General features: G+C 28.3%; 2 protein-coding genes across 4 annotated transcripts in view; one reads left to right on the top strand and one right to left on the bottom strand.

Moving 5' to 3' along the window:
* Positions 1 to 598, top strand: part of LOC123296527 (flotillin-1) — a 12,522-nt gene extending 11,924 nt beyond the window's left edge. For both annotated transcript variants that reach the window (XM_044878037.1, XM_044878038.1), the window contains one exon: positions 459 to 598. In XM_044878037.1, coding sequence (XP_044733972.1) covers positions 459 to 479 — 21 coding nt within the window. In that variant the 3' untranslated portion in view covers positions 480 to 598. The remainder of the gene's footprint in view (positions 1 to 458) is intronic.
* LOC123296521 (sulfhydryl oxidase 2) overlaps positions 1 to 17,642 on the bottom strand; it is an 18,049-nt gene extending 407 nt beyond the window's left edge. The window contains exons 1-2 of one of the 2 annotated variants that reach the window (XM_044878024.1): positions 15,692 to 17,642; positions 15,409 to 15,522 (exon numbers count right to left, since the gene is read on the bottom strand). In XM_044878024.1, coding sequence (XP_044733959.1) covers positions 15,505 to 15,522; positions 15,692 to 17,446 — 1,773 coding nt within the window. In that variant the 5' untranslated portion in view covers positions 17,447 to 17,642 and the 3' untranslated portion in view covers positions 15,409 to 15,504. Of the gene's footprint in view, positions 1 to 15,408; positions 15,523 to 15,691 lie in introns of those variants that run through there. The other variant, XM_044878023.1, reaches the window with a different exon arrangement.

Raw genomic sequence — 17,642 nt, 5'->3', positions numbered from 1 at the left:
AAGTAAATGCGTTCATTATTTTAGACGACTATAGCACTTTATAATCGAGGAAATAAAACCGAAAAAACAGTCCGACTCAGGAATCGAATCCGCGTCAGTAGATTTTTACGAGAACCGATGGATAATGTTAGTCTGAGTGTACTCAACAAAATTATATCCATTTGTTTTTTTAATTTACGCCCTTAAAGTGGGACAGAAGTACTCTTCTAAGCATTTTTTGACTCAATTTTTACCAAGATCAGTAAAACATTTCATTTCTGTTAGTTGATTGATTACATTTACAAAGTATCGAGAATTAAATGACTGTAGGTAATGGTATTTAATTGATGAAAAATCATCTTTAATATTTATGGACAAGACTTGTTATCAACTAAATAGTTTTACATATTAATAAATAATGTTATTACATGTGAATTTTATTCAATTAAATTTACATCAATTTCTTTTCTTTTTTTCAGTCCGTACATGCTGCTGCATAGATGAATTTGTTTGGCGAATTTCATACAAAATGGTGACTATATGAAAATAAAAATGCATAAACATTTTTGTGGAATGTAATGTTGCCTCTCCTTGACCATTTTAAAAATAAATATTTAGGTTCTGTTTTTAAGTTTTTAAAAATATAAAAGTATTGTCTTAAATTTTATAAATCAACAATCAATAAAATTATAAATAAAGTTTTTATTACAATATTAAAATATATATTAAATAACAGAATATTTATATATTTAAATTTAAAAAGCAAAAATGCATGTTTTACTTTATGTCATAAGCTAAATATAATGAATGTTTTTATTCATTTAATATCTGTTTTCAATCAAGTGAACGGATATTTTTTAAGTAAATTACCTTTATGTAAACTTTTTTGAAGATCACTGCATTTATAAGTGTGCGCGCGTCACCATTTTAATACAAAAGAGGGATAATAATTCAATGTTTAACTATCGGATTATTCTTGATTAATCTGAATTTAGACTTAAGTATTTATATAAAGTTGTTTTACCACGAAAATTGTAATCAGTATTCTCATATTTTGTCCTTTTAAACGACTAAGTCTTTGGGATTTATACACACTAGTAAACAAAGTGGAGAGCTTTTGTATAGAATTTCTATTACAGACAATCACAAAAAAAAAATTTTACAAGACAAGCAGCAACGAGGAGAAAAAATACTCAAGCATTTTTCACGAATTCAAGTTGTGAGATTTAAACAAAAGTTCGTTTTGTAATTTATTTGATAGCAAATGATTTCAGAACGATGGGTGATTTGAAAAAGCTAGAAAATCTGGACTTGCCAGGAAGAAGATGCAGCTTTTCTAACGCATCATGTGTAGCGATACCATGGTGTTTAGCATAGGAATATAATAAGAAATAGAGTGTGCAAGTGCCTATGCTAGACATAAATGAAAGTGTCCTTAGGTAAGAGAGCCGTTATCGAGCTACCGTATCTCTATGTATCATATGGCGACTCTCATTGTTCTCTCGCCCACTCTATATTTAATATATATCTCTATGGTGTTCAGACGTTTGTGTAAGTCTATAATTAATGATTCCGCTTTGTTCCAACTGCGATAAATGTTTCGAACTTTAAAGGCTAAACACATCGTTCCCTTCGTATTTCTTATAAATATAAATGTGCAACGATTTCCATTTGTCCTTTTAAGCTTAAGCAGTTGAATGAATGTTGGGTCTACTGGATAGTATTCCATCAGAAGAACTATAATATAATAATATGATACTCACCTATATATTGCTTTAACATCTGGGCTATCTATAAGGAAGAGTACCGATGCGGTTAATTAAATTCAAATCTGTATTAAAGTTTAGTTATTGAGAAATAACTAAAAAACATTTAAAAATATAACTGTTTCGAGAGCTCAAATGGGAAGTAAGCACTCTCGTTTGAGAAAATGATCATGAAAATATATATGAAGTGTGTTTGAAATGAATTTTCAAATGCCCATATTCTTCCGAAGTTACGTCGTTTAAAAATGTTCACCTTAAAACTTAAATTTCTCAATGTGTGGGTGTAAAACTTAATCAGTTCAGCCAATTATATGTTATAATATATAATAATAATTCACCTTCTTCCACAATTTTCTGTATATTTAAGACAATATTTTTAGCACAATTTTAGTCTAGTCAATTTTTGATAAATAAATAGCTCGTCAATTATACATAGTGACAAATTTGTGTTAGTAAAAGTTAGAATCTGACACTAGAGGGGGCTCTGTACGATTTGTTTTTGTTGGACATAATCATGGACATTTAATCTTACTATTTCTGCTAATAGAGAATTGATATTTATATATAAGTGGCAATCAGGAAATCTACTTAAGCAATCGAGATGGGGTAAAATTTGTTTTTTATAAACACAGCAAGGTGTATGGATAATTTGGTAGACTAAGAATATTGTCCACCGAAGCGGGTGGACTTCAGTCAGAATCTATATTATTATCTTAAAAATACTGCCATAAAAATGGTTTGATATCTTCTAGGTATGGAGCTCTAAACTCAATATTTTAACCATTTTAACGAATTGTCATTATTTATAAGAGTAATGACGAGTTATGATTAGTTCACATCAGAACGACGCGAGATGAGCGAAAAAAATTCCAATTAACTTGAAATGTTACCGCATAATTTTTTAATCATCAATAACGATGATTAAACTGCTCTCCGCTGCTCTGGCGTGAATTTATCATTATATTGTTACCCAGACAGTGCAAACTTTTGATCGATCCTTAGATTACTCGGTTAGCGCATTAGATTGCCCTTTTACAGTGATACAGAAGATGAAATTTTGTGAGGAAGTTTTTAGCAGTTTGAAAATTTCTCGATTAACATAAGTGGAATTAAAATTTTTATATTAAAAAAAGTTGTATAAAATAAAATTGATTGCATTTAATTTCCTTTAAGCATTTTCAATGTTTCAAGATACAAAATTTGGTAAATTTGGTTTTCAGATTTGCATATTTTAAAAATTAAAAACTGTTTAATTATTTTTTCTCCAATTTCCTCCGCTATATCACTCTACTCTTTCAATGCGATCGTATTATAACACCCCATTAGTAGAATATCACTCGATTCTAATAACATTGTATAAAAAGTAGAATAAATTATTGAATCCAATTTCGGTTGGTTCGCTTTATTTTAGCTTAGTCCTTTTGATACTGATTTTTACGAATTTGATAATAAATTAATTGATTTAAAAAATAAATCGCGAATGCATAGAGGATCCTCTGTCTCTACTATTTAGGCGTGGGTGTTTTTAATCATCAGACGTACTCAATAAAAGTTTGCACTATTTGGGTACCGTTAATGAGAATTTTTAATATATACACAATAAGAATCTAAAGAAAGTCAACAGCATTGACTATTTTTTGCTGTTGTTAAATTTTAAATAAATTTTTTTTAAATGTTTTTCAAAATAATAATATTTTGTCACAACAATTATATTATTAACAAAATATAAATGTATATTTACAATGTATTTTTAATACCCAATGTTAAATGTTATTAAGTAAACTTGTAAAATGTTATTAAATAAATATTTAAAAAATATTATTGTACACATTGTGTATAGTGCAGCTAAGCTAAGGGTAATTATTTTTTTTTATTGAATTCTTAAAATTTAACAATACTTAAAAAAATGTTTAATTGTGAAGGTTATGCCTGATAGTTGATAGTAGATAACCTCGTTCATGTATCTGAAACATTATTCAACATTCATGGTCAAAAATATACAAAAAAATTCTTTAAATATAAAAAGTGAGTATTCAACAGAAATAATAATCTATAAAATTTTATTATGCATTCTATTTTTAGATATTATAGATCCTGTTTATGAAAGTGTTATCGGAGACAAAGTTAGAAAGGTAGGTCTGAATTTACGAGTGTAAAATCGTTACTTCACTTATTACATAATATGGTTGATATGTTGCAGGCAACTAGCTTAATTGGCTGTTCAATTAACAGGCTAGCCTTTTTACTAAAACTTTCAACTAGCAACCTGAACGATATCCAGTCATTCAATCCAACAGCTGTGCAAATTACTTGGATGAATAACGTATTGCTTGCCTAGTCTATTCATTTAAATTTTTGGGTGATTAACTCCCACAATTCAAGTTTAATATATAATATATATTTAATAAATAAATATTAAATTTTTATCAGTGCATACTTTTAAACTTAGGTCTACATGCTAAAATTTAAGTGATAATAAAATATTTGTTACAATAGTAAACATAATTTTTAATCAAGTGATTATATGCAAGCAAGAAACTTAGGCCAAAAAAGAAGATTCAGCAATTCAAATATGACTTTAGTGAGGGAACTCTTGCGACACGCGAGCTCTTTTTGATTGTATGGAGTAACTCAATATCTCAATAGAATAAACAAATCATTTAAGAATTTCAATTACAAAATTAATTTTAGTAAAATTTCCCACAAATCGAAATTATTTATATAGCAAGCAAAATTAATTAAAATATAAATTTCATTTTATTATGCATTCAAATTTTCTCATTATAAGTCAATCATTTTTTGAGTTCTCGATAATTACAAGGTCATTCACAGATATCAAAATTTTTTAATAAAAATTGTAATCATCAATGATTCTCCTCTCAAAATTAGATCACGCAATTTGCTAATAAAAAAATTGCTAGTTATCTAATTATTCTATTATCTTGTTTGTATTCGTTCGATTTTCGTCAAAAAATTCAAGCTGGAATAAAACAGGCGAAGGGGGGCGGCAACTTCACAACTTCCCATTTTTAAATACAATGTGTTGACTTCACAGGAGGAAGATTGTGGATATAGCTCCTTATATAATAATGCAAATCGATAAAACATTCAAACATGCTTGAAAAGTAATTTTATATGATGTTAGATTTAAATTATCATCAAGCTCTAATCTTTTTCCGTAAGTAATTAAACAGAGACGAAATGTGAAATCTTCTGATGAAAAGTTAGAGATTCTGTAAAAAAAACTTACTTATTAGGAGGAAGGAAATACAGGCAAAGAAAAAAGTACGTTATTTAAGAAAATTTATAAATGTATTTTGTGCGAATTATTTTCTTTGTATTAAATATTACAAAATTTGACTCTTAACTAATTGTGCCGAATTCGGCATAAAACATAGAGCTCTGATTATCTTAATTCGGCACTGAAATATCTGTAAAATTAATCGTATAAAAAATACAAATGTTTTTTTAATTCTAATGTTACTTTCCATAAAATGTTAAAATTATGTATTTTTCACATTCGGCTAATTGAAAGTATGGAAAGCAGTAGTTTTCTTCTATAAAAGACTTCGTAGTATACCTTGACCAGGATGTAGAGTTTGGAGATCCACTGGAGTTTTTTAAACCGAACAATCCGGCAATTTATTTTCAACAATAAGTAATATCTTCTTTCCAACAAAATTTTTAATTAAATAAATTCATTCAAAGGATATAAATTTAATGTAATTTATTAGTTATAATTTTCTAAAAGTTGACATATTTTCAAGTATACTTCAGTTAGTTCACAAAAAAAAGGACAAATCTAAAAATAATCCGGGAATATATTTCATTTGCATAATTTAATTAAAGAATAAATAAAACTTTTGAATTACAAAAGACAACAAATTTAAAACAAAAGAGAGCCTGATGCGAAGTACAAAGTATGCAACGACTGAGGACTAAACCTCGCCCAGATAGGCGCTTTCTTTTTTTGCTACCCTCTCCACTCTAGTTTTTCGTCCTGAATATATATCTTCAATGCGGGCACTGAAAGACTACATTGCAAGAACATGGCTGAATTTACGGCTCCTATCTGGGCGGGGTCTAGTCATCGGTCGTTGCGTACTTTGTACAGCGCATCAGACTGTCTAAGTGATTAAAAACAAAAGACAGCCTGATGCGCAGTACAAAGTACGCAACGACCGACGAATAGACCTCGCTCAGATAGGCTCCTTTTTCCCTGCTATCTACATTCAAGTTTCACGTTCTTATATGTTAATGTTCTTATTCTATTGCTTAGATTCGATTACATTATTAACGCCGTTTTTTCATAATTATTATTATTATTTCTGAATTCAATATTTGTTATCAATAAATTTTACTAACACTAAAATCCAATGAAATCAAATTTTTTAAGTACCATAATATCGTTGTAAATTTAATAATTTTTTGTTAAATGACAACTAATAGAAGGAATTTCCTTATCAATAGCTCATAAAAATTATAACTAATAAATTTCATATTGTAAAATCGTAAAACAATAAAAAGTATTCATACTTAAACTTTTATACATTTTCTTTCATTAGCAATTAATAACCATAAATAATTCTCAATTTATTATAAAATTATTATAATATTGAGTTAATTTCATATTGGAGTGATAAATATTTCCCATTTCTTCACTCATGCGAATGATAGCTGTAGCATTTCAATCTCTAAGGAACGCAATTTTTGCAATATAAAAAAGAATTTATTTGACTAATTGAGCTTCCAACTATTTGCTATAAAAGGTTGATTATATTTGTTTTTACGTGATTTTGTTTCTATCAGGGACAATTGAATCGATGGCAGGACTGCTCTCTCATGAAATTTACAATAAATCACACACTTGACAATTACTATACCTTTTACATGTAAACAATTGAAAAATAGTCATAATTTAACACCTGTCCCTACCAGCTAACAAATTTAAAAAATGTATTAAGTATGTAGTCATTAATTTAAATATCTACGGTAACGCCCGATTTTTTTTTATAAATGCATGTGTAACTGAGGGCACAAAATGATAATTATTTTAAAAATAAATTTCAAAAAAATAACGAGATGTGTACTCTTCCCAACTTTGTGGAATTTTAAGGTGGTAATTCTACTAATTTTTTGCCCGCACTACACTTTCTATGATACGGGCATTTTTAAATTCCACAATAAAATATTTTAATCTTCTTTCAATCCAAAACTACATCATTCGCGTGAGAATTATCACATTATCGACATTTATATGGGAATTATCACATTTTTAATTAATCACATTAGCGTCACTGCGGTACCAAGAATGGCTTAATTTTTAAGTGCTGATAATATTCAATATTCACACAAATTGCTGTATTCTATTTTATTTATTTATCTATATAAACACGTAAAAAATATTTCTATAAATGATTTTTCACAAATAGTATACACAGGATTGTTTTTTCATTGGTTATTTTCTTCAATTTTTAGAGATCGTAGATCGTACAGAAAACCTATTAAGTACTTCACACACCATTTAATCTCAACGAAGATAACCGGTCTAAAATTTAAATTCGAAAAAATATATATGCATATTAATTTCTATCCAGTTTTAAGAATTCGAGAATCATGAGGTTCTATCAAACCAAAGTGGCACCGAGCAAGAGAGAGTGTATGATGTATATGTATGTGTACTCGTATCTACACTCTTTCTTGTTCAGCGCCACTTTGGTTTGATAGAGCTCTAGATAAATATATGATACTCTGACTTTGTTTTCTCTTGCTAAAAAATGTTTGCAAGCTGTTGAACGCATTCTATAATAACAACTGAAATTTCTAACTAATTTCTATTGGGAATTCATGGAACGTTCTTAAAATATACCCAAAATTAGAAAACTTATTGGAATATTAATTCTGAAAAATCTATAATCGATAATAAGTCGGAAAATCTAGCAACACATCTAGAATTCTTAGGAAATTGCCTAGAAATTTAATTTGGACTTCTTGAATTAAATAAATAAGGTTATAAAAATTTTTTAAAGTTATCAAAATAATGATGAACTATACTCCCGAGGAATCATCTGGTGTTTCGGTATATTGATTGAATACTCCAGAGTAAAAAATTCAATTCTCGAATCCCGCTCAGATGTTTTTTATTATTCCTGTATACCAAAAAAAGATATTAGAAATATTATAAATTTGAGATTATTTTTTCGTCAACATAGAATAACCAGAATAGAAACCTTTTATTCGTTTATACTTCAGTCATTTACAAATACAATACAATGACATAATATAAGTTTTAAAAAGTGTTTTCTTTAATATCGTGTTAAACTAATGTTTCCAGTAAGTAAGAAGCCATGTTAAGTTGAATCTATAAGATTATAATTCAAATAAACAGTAGGATATACCCCCTACCTCAACAAGGACAAACTAAAATAAATAGGGATCGATCATAATAGCTTATGATAAAATGGCAGCTGATAAACAGAGCGCCTATAGATACCGAACTGGTCGATTTTCTTAGATATTTAAAACTGTAGGAGATGGAAGAAAATTGAAATGTAATAAACACAAAAAGATTTTAAAAGCATTTATGGGTCAATGTATTAGGGACATTGTTAGCAAAAGAACCCAATGCCAACGTTGGAGCAACGGTAAGATTAGAAAATCAAAACCTAGAATGAAAAACTATCCTGTAAGAGTGTTAACACTTTTGATGAATCCAACAAAATACATTAAAAACCACGTTTCGTTTTTTGGGACGTCGGTGCTCGTAACAAGTAATGTTTTCCATTCATTGTTTTGGATCTCAAAAGTATCAAGTATCATTAAGTGCATTCATTAAGAGTATCACAACAAGCTGTATAAGCTATTCCGAATCGTAAGTGACATAATTATTTGTGATTAAAATACAGAATTAGGTTTAATATGTTAATAATGTTATGAATAAAATAAATTGATGATTGCATAAAACAATGACGCATTATTTGTACGTGTGAATGTTAAATTTTAGTTCAGTTTTCTTCGATTTTGTTTTAAAAGAAGTATATCTTATTACTCAATAAGTTTAGTAATAGTCGAAAAAATTATTTACGAATTAATTTATAAAAAACATTCAATGCAAGCTGTACTTCATAATGTGGACAATATTTTATCAACTTTATTGCACATAGCAATATAAATTATTAAAATTTTGATAAAATTACAAAAACAAGTTACTTCCTTTTTACTGCACTGTAATCATAATACCATAGAGCTGCAAAGTCGCCGCGTTAACGGTTGATCGTAGTAGAGAGAGACCAAATAAGATGGACTTGTATAGCTGCCTTCCTCTCTCTTTACGTGCTATAACCATAATGGTACAAAACACATGTGTTGTCTTTTGCGCGATTGATTGTAGTTGTGATTATTATTGGCTGCGAGACAGAGAGGGAAGAACATCTATCAGTTCAGTATCTTTTTCTGCAATCAAGAATTCACTTGTTGCGTCTATACAGCTCTATGGTATTTTATTATCTCTATGATTGCATAAAACATACTAAATTAATTAAAAATAATTTATTTATTTATTTATTATTTATTAAAAGGTGTCAATGAACAGTACATGGCCTTGGAATCGTATATTCACCTTTTTTTTTAAATTTTCGGCAACATGTTGACATAACCATGTGGAATCGTCGGTTATGACAGTTTTGTATAAAAATATCTATACATTTATAATACGATCATCAGTCTTACTATCCTAGGTTCGATGTTAGAGAGGGTAAAATTAGTTTTGTAAAAGGTCGCGTTGACACTTTGACCCAAATGTGGTGTAACTGACAATAGTATTCTGAAGGTGCAGATAGTAAACTTTTCTAGAAAATTTCACTCCTTTCGAAGATCGAACTTCGGAAAAATAACCGAAAAATTGGCTTTTTGCTTTAACCTTCTATTTGCGGTTCCAAACAAAATCCCAAAAGTTCCCCCATTGGAGTCAAATATCTTAAAATACGATTTTTTGCGAATATTTCATTCGAAGGTCACAGCTATCAAAATCTGCAAACCTGCTATTAATAGACCTGCATATTGTCCACATTATAACTTTCATTCTGTACATAATTCAAATATTTTGGGATTTAGTAAATAATTAAATATGTAATATTAATTATAAGAATATTAAATAACTTGATTTGCTTAATGTACATAAAACAATTAACAACGAACAATATATATATATTTTTTTTTTTGAGTTATCGTATTAAAATATAATAAATTAATTAAATAAAATTTAGATTTTATATTCTTTTGTACAATTAACTAATAAAAGTCATTTTAAAGAATTAAAAGTTATGTTTTTATTAATAGACATAGATAATGGACTAAGCAATACTGTCATGAAATTGACCACGTTCTAGAAAGAGAGAAAACAACTGTACGGTCAATACCCGCCTTCTCTTTTCCGTATCTCTCTAGCAAATACAAAGAAAACTATCAACAAGCAGCTCGATCACTTTGTCTCTCTCTCTATACAGATGGGAATGCTTAGTCCATTCTCTATATCCATGGTTTTTATACCTATAAAATTGTAATCATCTTAGAAAATATAATAATCATAAGGTAGGAAATTCCAAAACTGATGCGTCCACCAAAAACAAGAAATATTATTAAAAAAATGTTTTTATATTAAATCTTCGAATTTTCCCGGTTATTTCAAAAAAATTTACCATTAGTAACCATAGACATATAAAAGTAGACCCCGCATCTAATGGAACTATCATGTAAGTGGATGTGATACCTAGATAAAAATCGTTTATATCTATGTTAGTAACCGTTTCATTACCGTAAAGTAATAGGGGGTTTTCATTTAAAAAATGATTATTTTTTGTTTTGGACAGATGTCAATCAAATAAAGACATATCATATATATACTATTTATGTCAAAAAGCGATGTTTGGTAGAGGTAAAATATATTAGATTTTCTTTAGTTGAATAGTTTTTTGACAACTGTCTGAAGCAAAAATAAATCGATGAAAAGGTCCATAGCTGAATGCTCATTTATGAATTTGATTCTTGTCAAACTTGCTTGTATATTTATTAAATCACAGAATAAGTTCATAAATAGGTCAAGAGTGGTTAGGTAGCCATCTGACTTTTCTAGTGTTTGATATTTATAAATATTAAAGACATCCACTTTGTTACAATTGTTGAGATTATAAAATAGGATCACTGGCGGTCACCTGTAGATACTGATCATTGTAAAACGCTAAAAATTTTTAGTAATTGATCGCATTTTGAATGTAATGTTAGAACTTATGGTTTAGAAGTTTTTAATTTGCGCCAATGAAATTATATTATCTAAGATATTACATTTACATGAAGAAAATGAGAGCAAATTTATATTATCCTAGGGCCACATTTGTGTTAATTAATATTGTAATAACAAACACAAGATGTTAATTATTAGGCGCTATCTGATAGTTTCTAATATTACTGGTTAATTTACTATTCTCAAAAAATTAGTGAGATTATAATTGTCGAGTTTTAATCTTGTACAAAAAAGGAAAATAGACAAACAGAGTATTTTGGCAATTGAGAAGATAATGCTTTTTTAGTACTTCTTTTATTCAAAAGAAAATGGGTCATTTAGTAAATTTAGTTTAGTCAAAATTGCAGTTAGTTATCATATTAAAATACAAATGTCGCCCTAGTATTATAATGTTATCACAATACAATAACATGAATCGAGACTTAAGTAGTTATTTTCCAACAAGATCGATACAAGTCTAGGTCACTATCAAAAAAATAAACGTTATTTGAACATAACGAAGAGTATTTTACTGGCCTTTTTCTTTTTTACAATTATAGGTAAATAAAATAATGTAGGTTTAACGGGTTTGCAATTTTGATATACCTTTTGCTTATTCCGCTTTTGTGTAAAAGCTAGTTTCGGATATGTATGTTTTAAATTTTTGAATATCCAAATAATTGTCTCTATTATTTTCTTTACCTCTAAAAAAATCGAAAAAATTTTGAATAGTATTTTTAGCGTTTGTATTACTTATAGAGACCATGTATGAAGAATCACCCAAACTTTTAGAATAAGTATTTGGCATCATACGTCGATTTAATCATTGAGATAAAATACTTCAATCAATTAATAATTTCATGTTCTAAAATCATTACAGGTTTAACGAAAAACATTTAATACATTATTAAAAACGTTTTCCCAAGGTTGGTAATTTTATATGGTCACATTAAAGTTATTTTGAATTGGGTAAATCATTTCGGTATGAGATCGGTAGCTTAAAATAGAACCACTATAACAGACTTATATTGGTTTAAATATACAAGGAAGCTCGTTAATAATTAAGTTTCCGTAGTTGTTGAATAAATAGATGTATACTAAGAAACCATAATAATTTACAACAATGTTGTTCAAATGTATAAGGCTTTTCATTTAAGAAATGGTTCTTTTAGTTTCGGACAGATGTTATATAAGTAAAGACACATCACATATCTTCTCTTCTATCTTTGTCAAATATTATGTCAGGTCAGAAAAGGTTGTGATTTATCTTACATTTATTTCTGCTCTTATTGCTCTGTAACCGCCAATCACAACCGTAAAAAATCAATGAAAAACTCTATTTACATGGTCCCTAAAAGTTTAAGGATACAACAAACAGAACGCTATTTTCCTGCATACTATGTCTACTTCGTGTACACATCGCTTTCTGTTTGTCAAACCCTTTATAGATACCGCAATACCGCAACTTCAATACTCTTTTCATCCAATAAAACTAATTTTTTTTACCTAGTTTGTAATTTCTTTTGTATCTAAAAAAATATCCGTTACAATAATTAATAAAAAGAAATTAAATTAATTAACAGTTCATTAATCAATTTTATTTTTTAATTTCTCTCTTTTCTATTTAAAAGATAAATAATGTGATGTCAAGGTAAATAAAGAAATGAAAAAAAAAAAAAAAAAAACTGTCAATTCGTACTCAAAAATATAAATTACTTTTTCTCTCATACTCAAAAAATATGTATATCTTATCTACAAATTCGAAATGTGCATACAATGTCTTTAATTCTGCAATTTAACAAAATGTAAATATCACGCGCTGTATGCACTATTTATTGTGAAATAAAATCTGTAGGTTTTTGTGAAAATTTGTTTTGTATATCTTTATTTGTAACCATATGAATGTGAGCATAATAAAACCATAATTTATTGGCAATATAAAACTATTACCTCAAATTAGTCAAAAATTATGTTTTAATTACAAAAACATAATTATTTGCAAGCCATGATGTCGAGACAATCTAAATGACATATATAATTAATGGAACTAAAGTCTCCCTTAGACGATCAATATTATTACCGTACATAATATTCAATATGTTTTTCAGTCATAGTTTTTTTTATCAACTCACAATTGGTTGATTTTTGACAGCATTTGTCTCTATCTGGTACTTCCTTAAGCGGATTTGCTTTGAATTGATCATCGTATCAAATTTCTACAAATTTCTTCTCACCTCCTTCAATATTAATAATAATATAATCAATTAACGGAAAATATTGATCGTCTAAAGTACCCTTAAAATTTTTCCCTTAATGAAATTATAAAATTCACAATGATTATAGATTCAAAAGATATTGCGAATATCTCTCAAATGTATGAATTAAGAAAGTACAACATTTTAAAAATCCATTAGTTACAACATTTTGAAAATTTGTCACTTTCTCAAAACTATTTAAAACCCATCCGCACATGAATTACTCAAGCCTGCGATTTAAAAAGAAAGTCGCGATTTCATATTACCTTTCACATCAACTGTTTGAGTTCTGCTATATTTAGCATACAAAGATATGAAAATGAACTGCAATTTTGATTTTTATACAGCATCAAGGCATGTGGTTGACGCATGATTAGCGTTTCTTATGCAGCACCGAATAACATGCGTTCTTCGTAATTGAATTTTACTTAGGGCTCAACTCCAATGCGAGCGCTTTACTTTACAACAGAGTCGAGCCCTTAAATTCTCATTGTTCTTCGTCTGATGTGGACAGAACAATGTGTGGCAGACTTAAATCTTAATGTAAGAAACAGTTAGAATAGTTTGCAAGATAAAAATTATACGAGTATAACAGGTTGGCTGATAAGTCCCCGGTCTGACACATAGATGGCGTCGCTAGTATTAAATGCATATTATTTTTATATAGTACCAACCTTCAAATGATTCGTGTCAAAATTTGACGTCTGTAAGTCAATTAGTTTGTGAGATAGAGCGTCTTTTGTGAAGCAACTTTTGTTATTGTGAAAAAAATGGAAAAAATGGAATTTCGTGTTTTGATAAAATACTGTTTTCTGAAGGGAAAAAATACAGAGTCCGGAAACTCATTATCAAGCCAAGTTTTTGCTTCCACTGTATTTTTTCCCTTCAGAAAACAGTATTTTATCAAAACACGAAATTCCTTTTTTTCCATTTTTTTCACAATAACAAAAGTTGCTTCACAAAAGACGCTCTATCTCACAAACTAATTGACTTACAGACGTCAAATTTTGACACGAATCATTTGAAGGTTGGTACTATATAAAAATAATATGCATTTAATACTAGCGACGCCATCTATGTGTCAGACCGGGGACTTATCAGCCAACCTATTACGTCATTCATTTATACAGACTCGACATCAGTGCATCATTCATAATGGTTATCATTTTATCAAATTCTCAAAATATTAAATATAAATAAAAAGCATCATGTTTTCTTATCAGGAAAACATTGTGTTTTCTTATCAAGAAAACAATTTTGATAGAAGAAAATCTTTTCGAATAAAAATAAAATTATTATAAAAACGTAAAAAGTAAAAGTGTACTAAATTCTTAGAAATTGTATTAAATACTTAGTAAGTGATGATTATTATGATATTCTGAAAATATCTTAAAATAGACCAAATCATCTTCTGAAATCTTCTTACCTAATTCAAAAAAAATATTTGTATCAACGTTTTTACTTTTTACTACGTTAAGAAAGTAATTAAATAGAATTTTTTCAAAAAGAGTTTCAAATAAATTTTTTTAAATTCAATATTTAATTTGACTTTTATGCCATAAATAAGTTAACAAAATAGTTATTTTTTAGGCAGAGAACATTTCTTATACGAAATTTTTATAAGAAAGTCTGACACAGCACATAACTTCAGAAATTCTTAAGCAGACGCAGTGTTTTTTGCGTCCCCAACAGAATTTCTAATGACGTGTGATGTATGCCAGACTTTATATGTAATATTCCTAAATAGCCAGTTGATATGGAGCAGAATGTCCCAACATTACGATGCCGAGAAAGAATAATAAAACTTGAAGAAACTCTTTAAGAAAAATCCTATTTCCCGAAAAAGATTGTAATAGCTTCCCAACATGTGATTTTCAAAAATAGATAGTGGCAAAAAAAAAATGTGAAAGAAAATCCCATAGAAAAATAATTCCCCCCACAGATTTTATACATTTTAATAATAATTTTTGCACATTTTCGAGATATATTTTTATCAGATCTAATAGTTATGAAATATTTGAGAACAAAATTGGAGGATTAAGTAAATAAACCTCCAAATAAAGTAATTAATATTTTGTAGATAAGCAAATTAAGTAAAATAATATTGTAGAATTTGTAGATAAGAGAAATATTTTATGAATACAGATAGAAAGTAATTTATTCTTGAAAGCTTTATCACAGTAATTTATATAGAATACGTAATTATCCAAGAATTGGAAGCACATTCCTAAAGACCTCCTGTTTGCTGAAAAAAATAAGTAAAATAATTCACTAAAAAACGTTCAAAATTATCAAACTTTCCCAAGTATATCATGCACATAAGCTTTCTTGCGATATCCCTTACGTAAGAATAGTCTAATAATTAGAACTAACATGCCGGCAGAGCAAATGTAAAGAAGCAAGTATAAACTTACATCAAAGGAATTGATCCTGGAAGCTCTGCTAGCACTAGTTACACTTTTATTGGATACATCTGGCATTTGCTTTTGAATATTTTGTGCACTGTACACTTGTTTCAAATATTTTAAAACTTCACCACGATTCCAGCGACCATTTGAATCACGACATTCTTGACAATTTTCATTTGTTGGAAATTCAACTTTCGGAAAACTTGGATCTTCAGTTTCATCACCAGCTAAACGTTTATTTACAATATTATGTGATTCCCATAGCCAAATTATACTATCGTCGGGTGTAACAACATCAAATATTTTACGATCGGTAGCCATTTTTTGAAAATGTTGACTACAATGTGTACATCCAAAAAAGTTTTTAATATAACCATGCATTGCGGTTAATACTTCGTTGTTATCAACACCCGGCGGATTTAATTCACTAGATTGTACCGTTAAAACGTGGAATAATTTCCATAAACCACATGGATAACCACGTTTTGATGGTGTACTACCTCGACATCCTAACCATTGTAACGGTAATGAATAAACGGGATCATATTGTTGCTCTAAATCATGAATATGACTAGATATCGCTTCACCCGTTATAGTATTATCAGCACTTTGTTCTACCCGATATTTTAATTCAGTTAAAAAGTCGATACCATTTTTACCAAATGGAAAATATTTGATAAGCACTCTAAAAAAATCGATTAAAGCTTCATATCTAACTCCGTCAATAATTTTCATTGCTGAAATTTCATGTTTTAATGAATAATGTATTGTATTTTCTAGATCAACTTGAAAAACTACATCACCCATTTGATTTAGGGATTCTTTGATATTATTTTGAAAATTTGGTACCGAATCCCGTAAATCTTTATTAAATTCGTATAAACTTTGTTTTGGTATATCAATATCTTTGGATCCTAAAAACACTTTAATTGCATTTTTAAATGTAGTCCTACTTTTATTTCGAGGTGTTATCGGTATCACACTTAAATCTTTAAATACAACTAATAAAATTGGACTACTCGGTATTTGCACGATACTTAATTTATTTAAAATCGAACTAGAATTCGTTTTCACACACTTAATATTAACAATATCATTTACATGAGCATAATCTAAAATGATTTCAGCACATAATGTTGAATTAGTATTTTCTACAATAACAAAAACAAATGGTTTATTTTCAACTAAATCCCATAAACCGTTAACATTCTCATCAATATACGGCAACAATGATGGTATATGTTTTGCACTACCTTTACTTTGTTCATTTTTTAACATTTCAATTAAATGCGCACGTAAATAATCAACACCACCAAAGGATTTCATCGGTGAACCAAAATTTTTTGGACCAGCTTCATAGTTTTCATGAAAATAAAGTACCGTTGGATAACCCATTATCTCGAATTGTCGACATACTGGTGTGTTATCTTCTTGAGCACAATCGATTGCACCAATTTTTATAAAATTTGTCCAATCAAGTACATCTAAAGCAAATGATTTCCAAAATGGTGCAAATTTTTGACAGTGGCCACACCAGCTACTGTAAAATTCAATTAACCATGAATATTTTTTACCATATAATTTTTTATCAAAATTATCATTTGTTAATAATTCAATATTATCATCTAGCGTATATAATCCAGGAAATTCATTTTGTTTGCTATTTAATGAGGCTGCATTTGGTGTGTCAATGGTAACCAGTAAAAAAAACAATGTTATTAAAATAGTAATTAAGCTATTGTTGTTTTTAGCCATAATCATGTTTCTGTTTTTTTTTTAAATTAAAAATTTCACTCCCATAATAAATTAAATTTTTTTAAAATCACAACCAACTTTGAACAGAACTGTTCGTCAACTCACTAATAAAATAATTAGGTAATCTTCTTTTTGCTATGTACAAATCACTAATAATTACACTAATGTTTCAAATATTCATTAGCTATTTTTTTCCATTTAA

The sequence above is a fragment of the Chrysoperla carnea genome, chromosome 3 (assembly GCF_905475395.1).
Source record: "Chrysoperla carnea chromosome 3, inChrCarn1.1, whole genome shotgun sequence".
NCBI lineage: Eukaryota > Metazoa > Arthropoda > Insecta > Neuroptera > Chrysopidae > Chrysoperla > Chrysoperla carnea.
The sequence above is the reverse complement of the archived record's forward strand: the minus strand, read 5'-3'. Positions and strand labels throughout refer to the sequence as shown.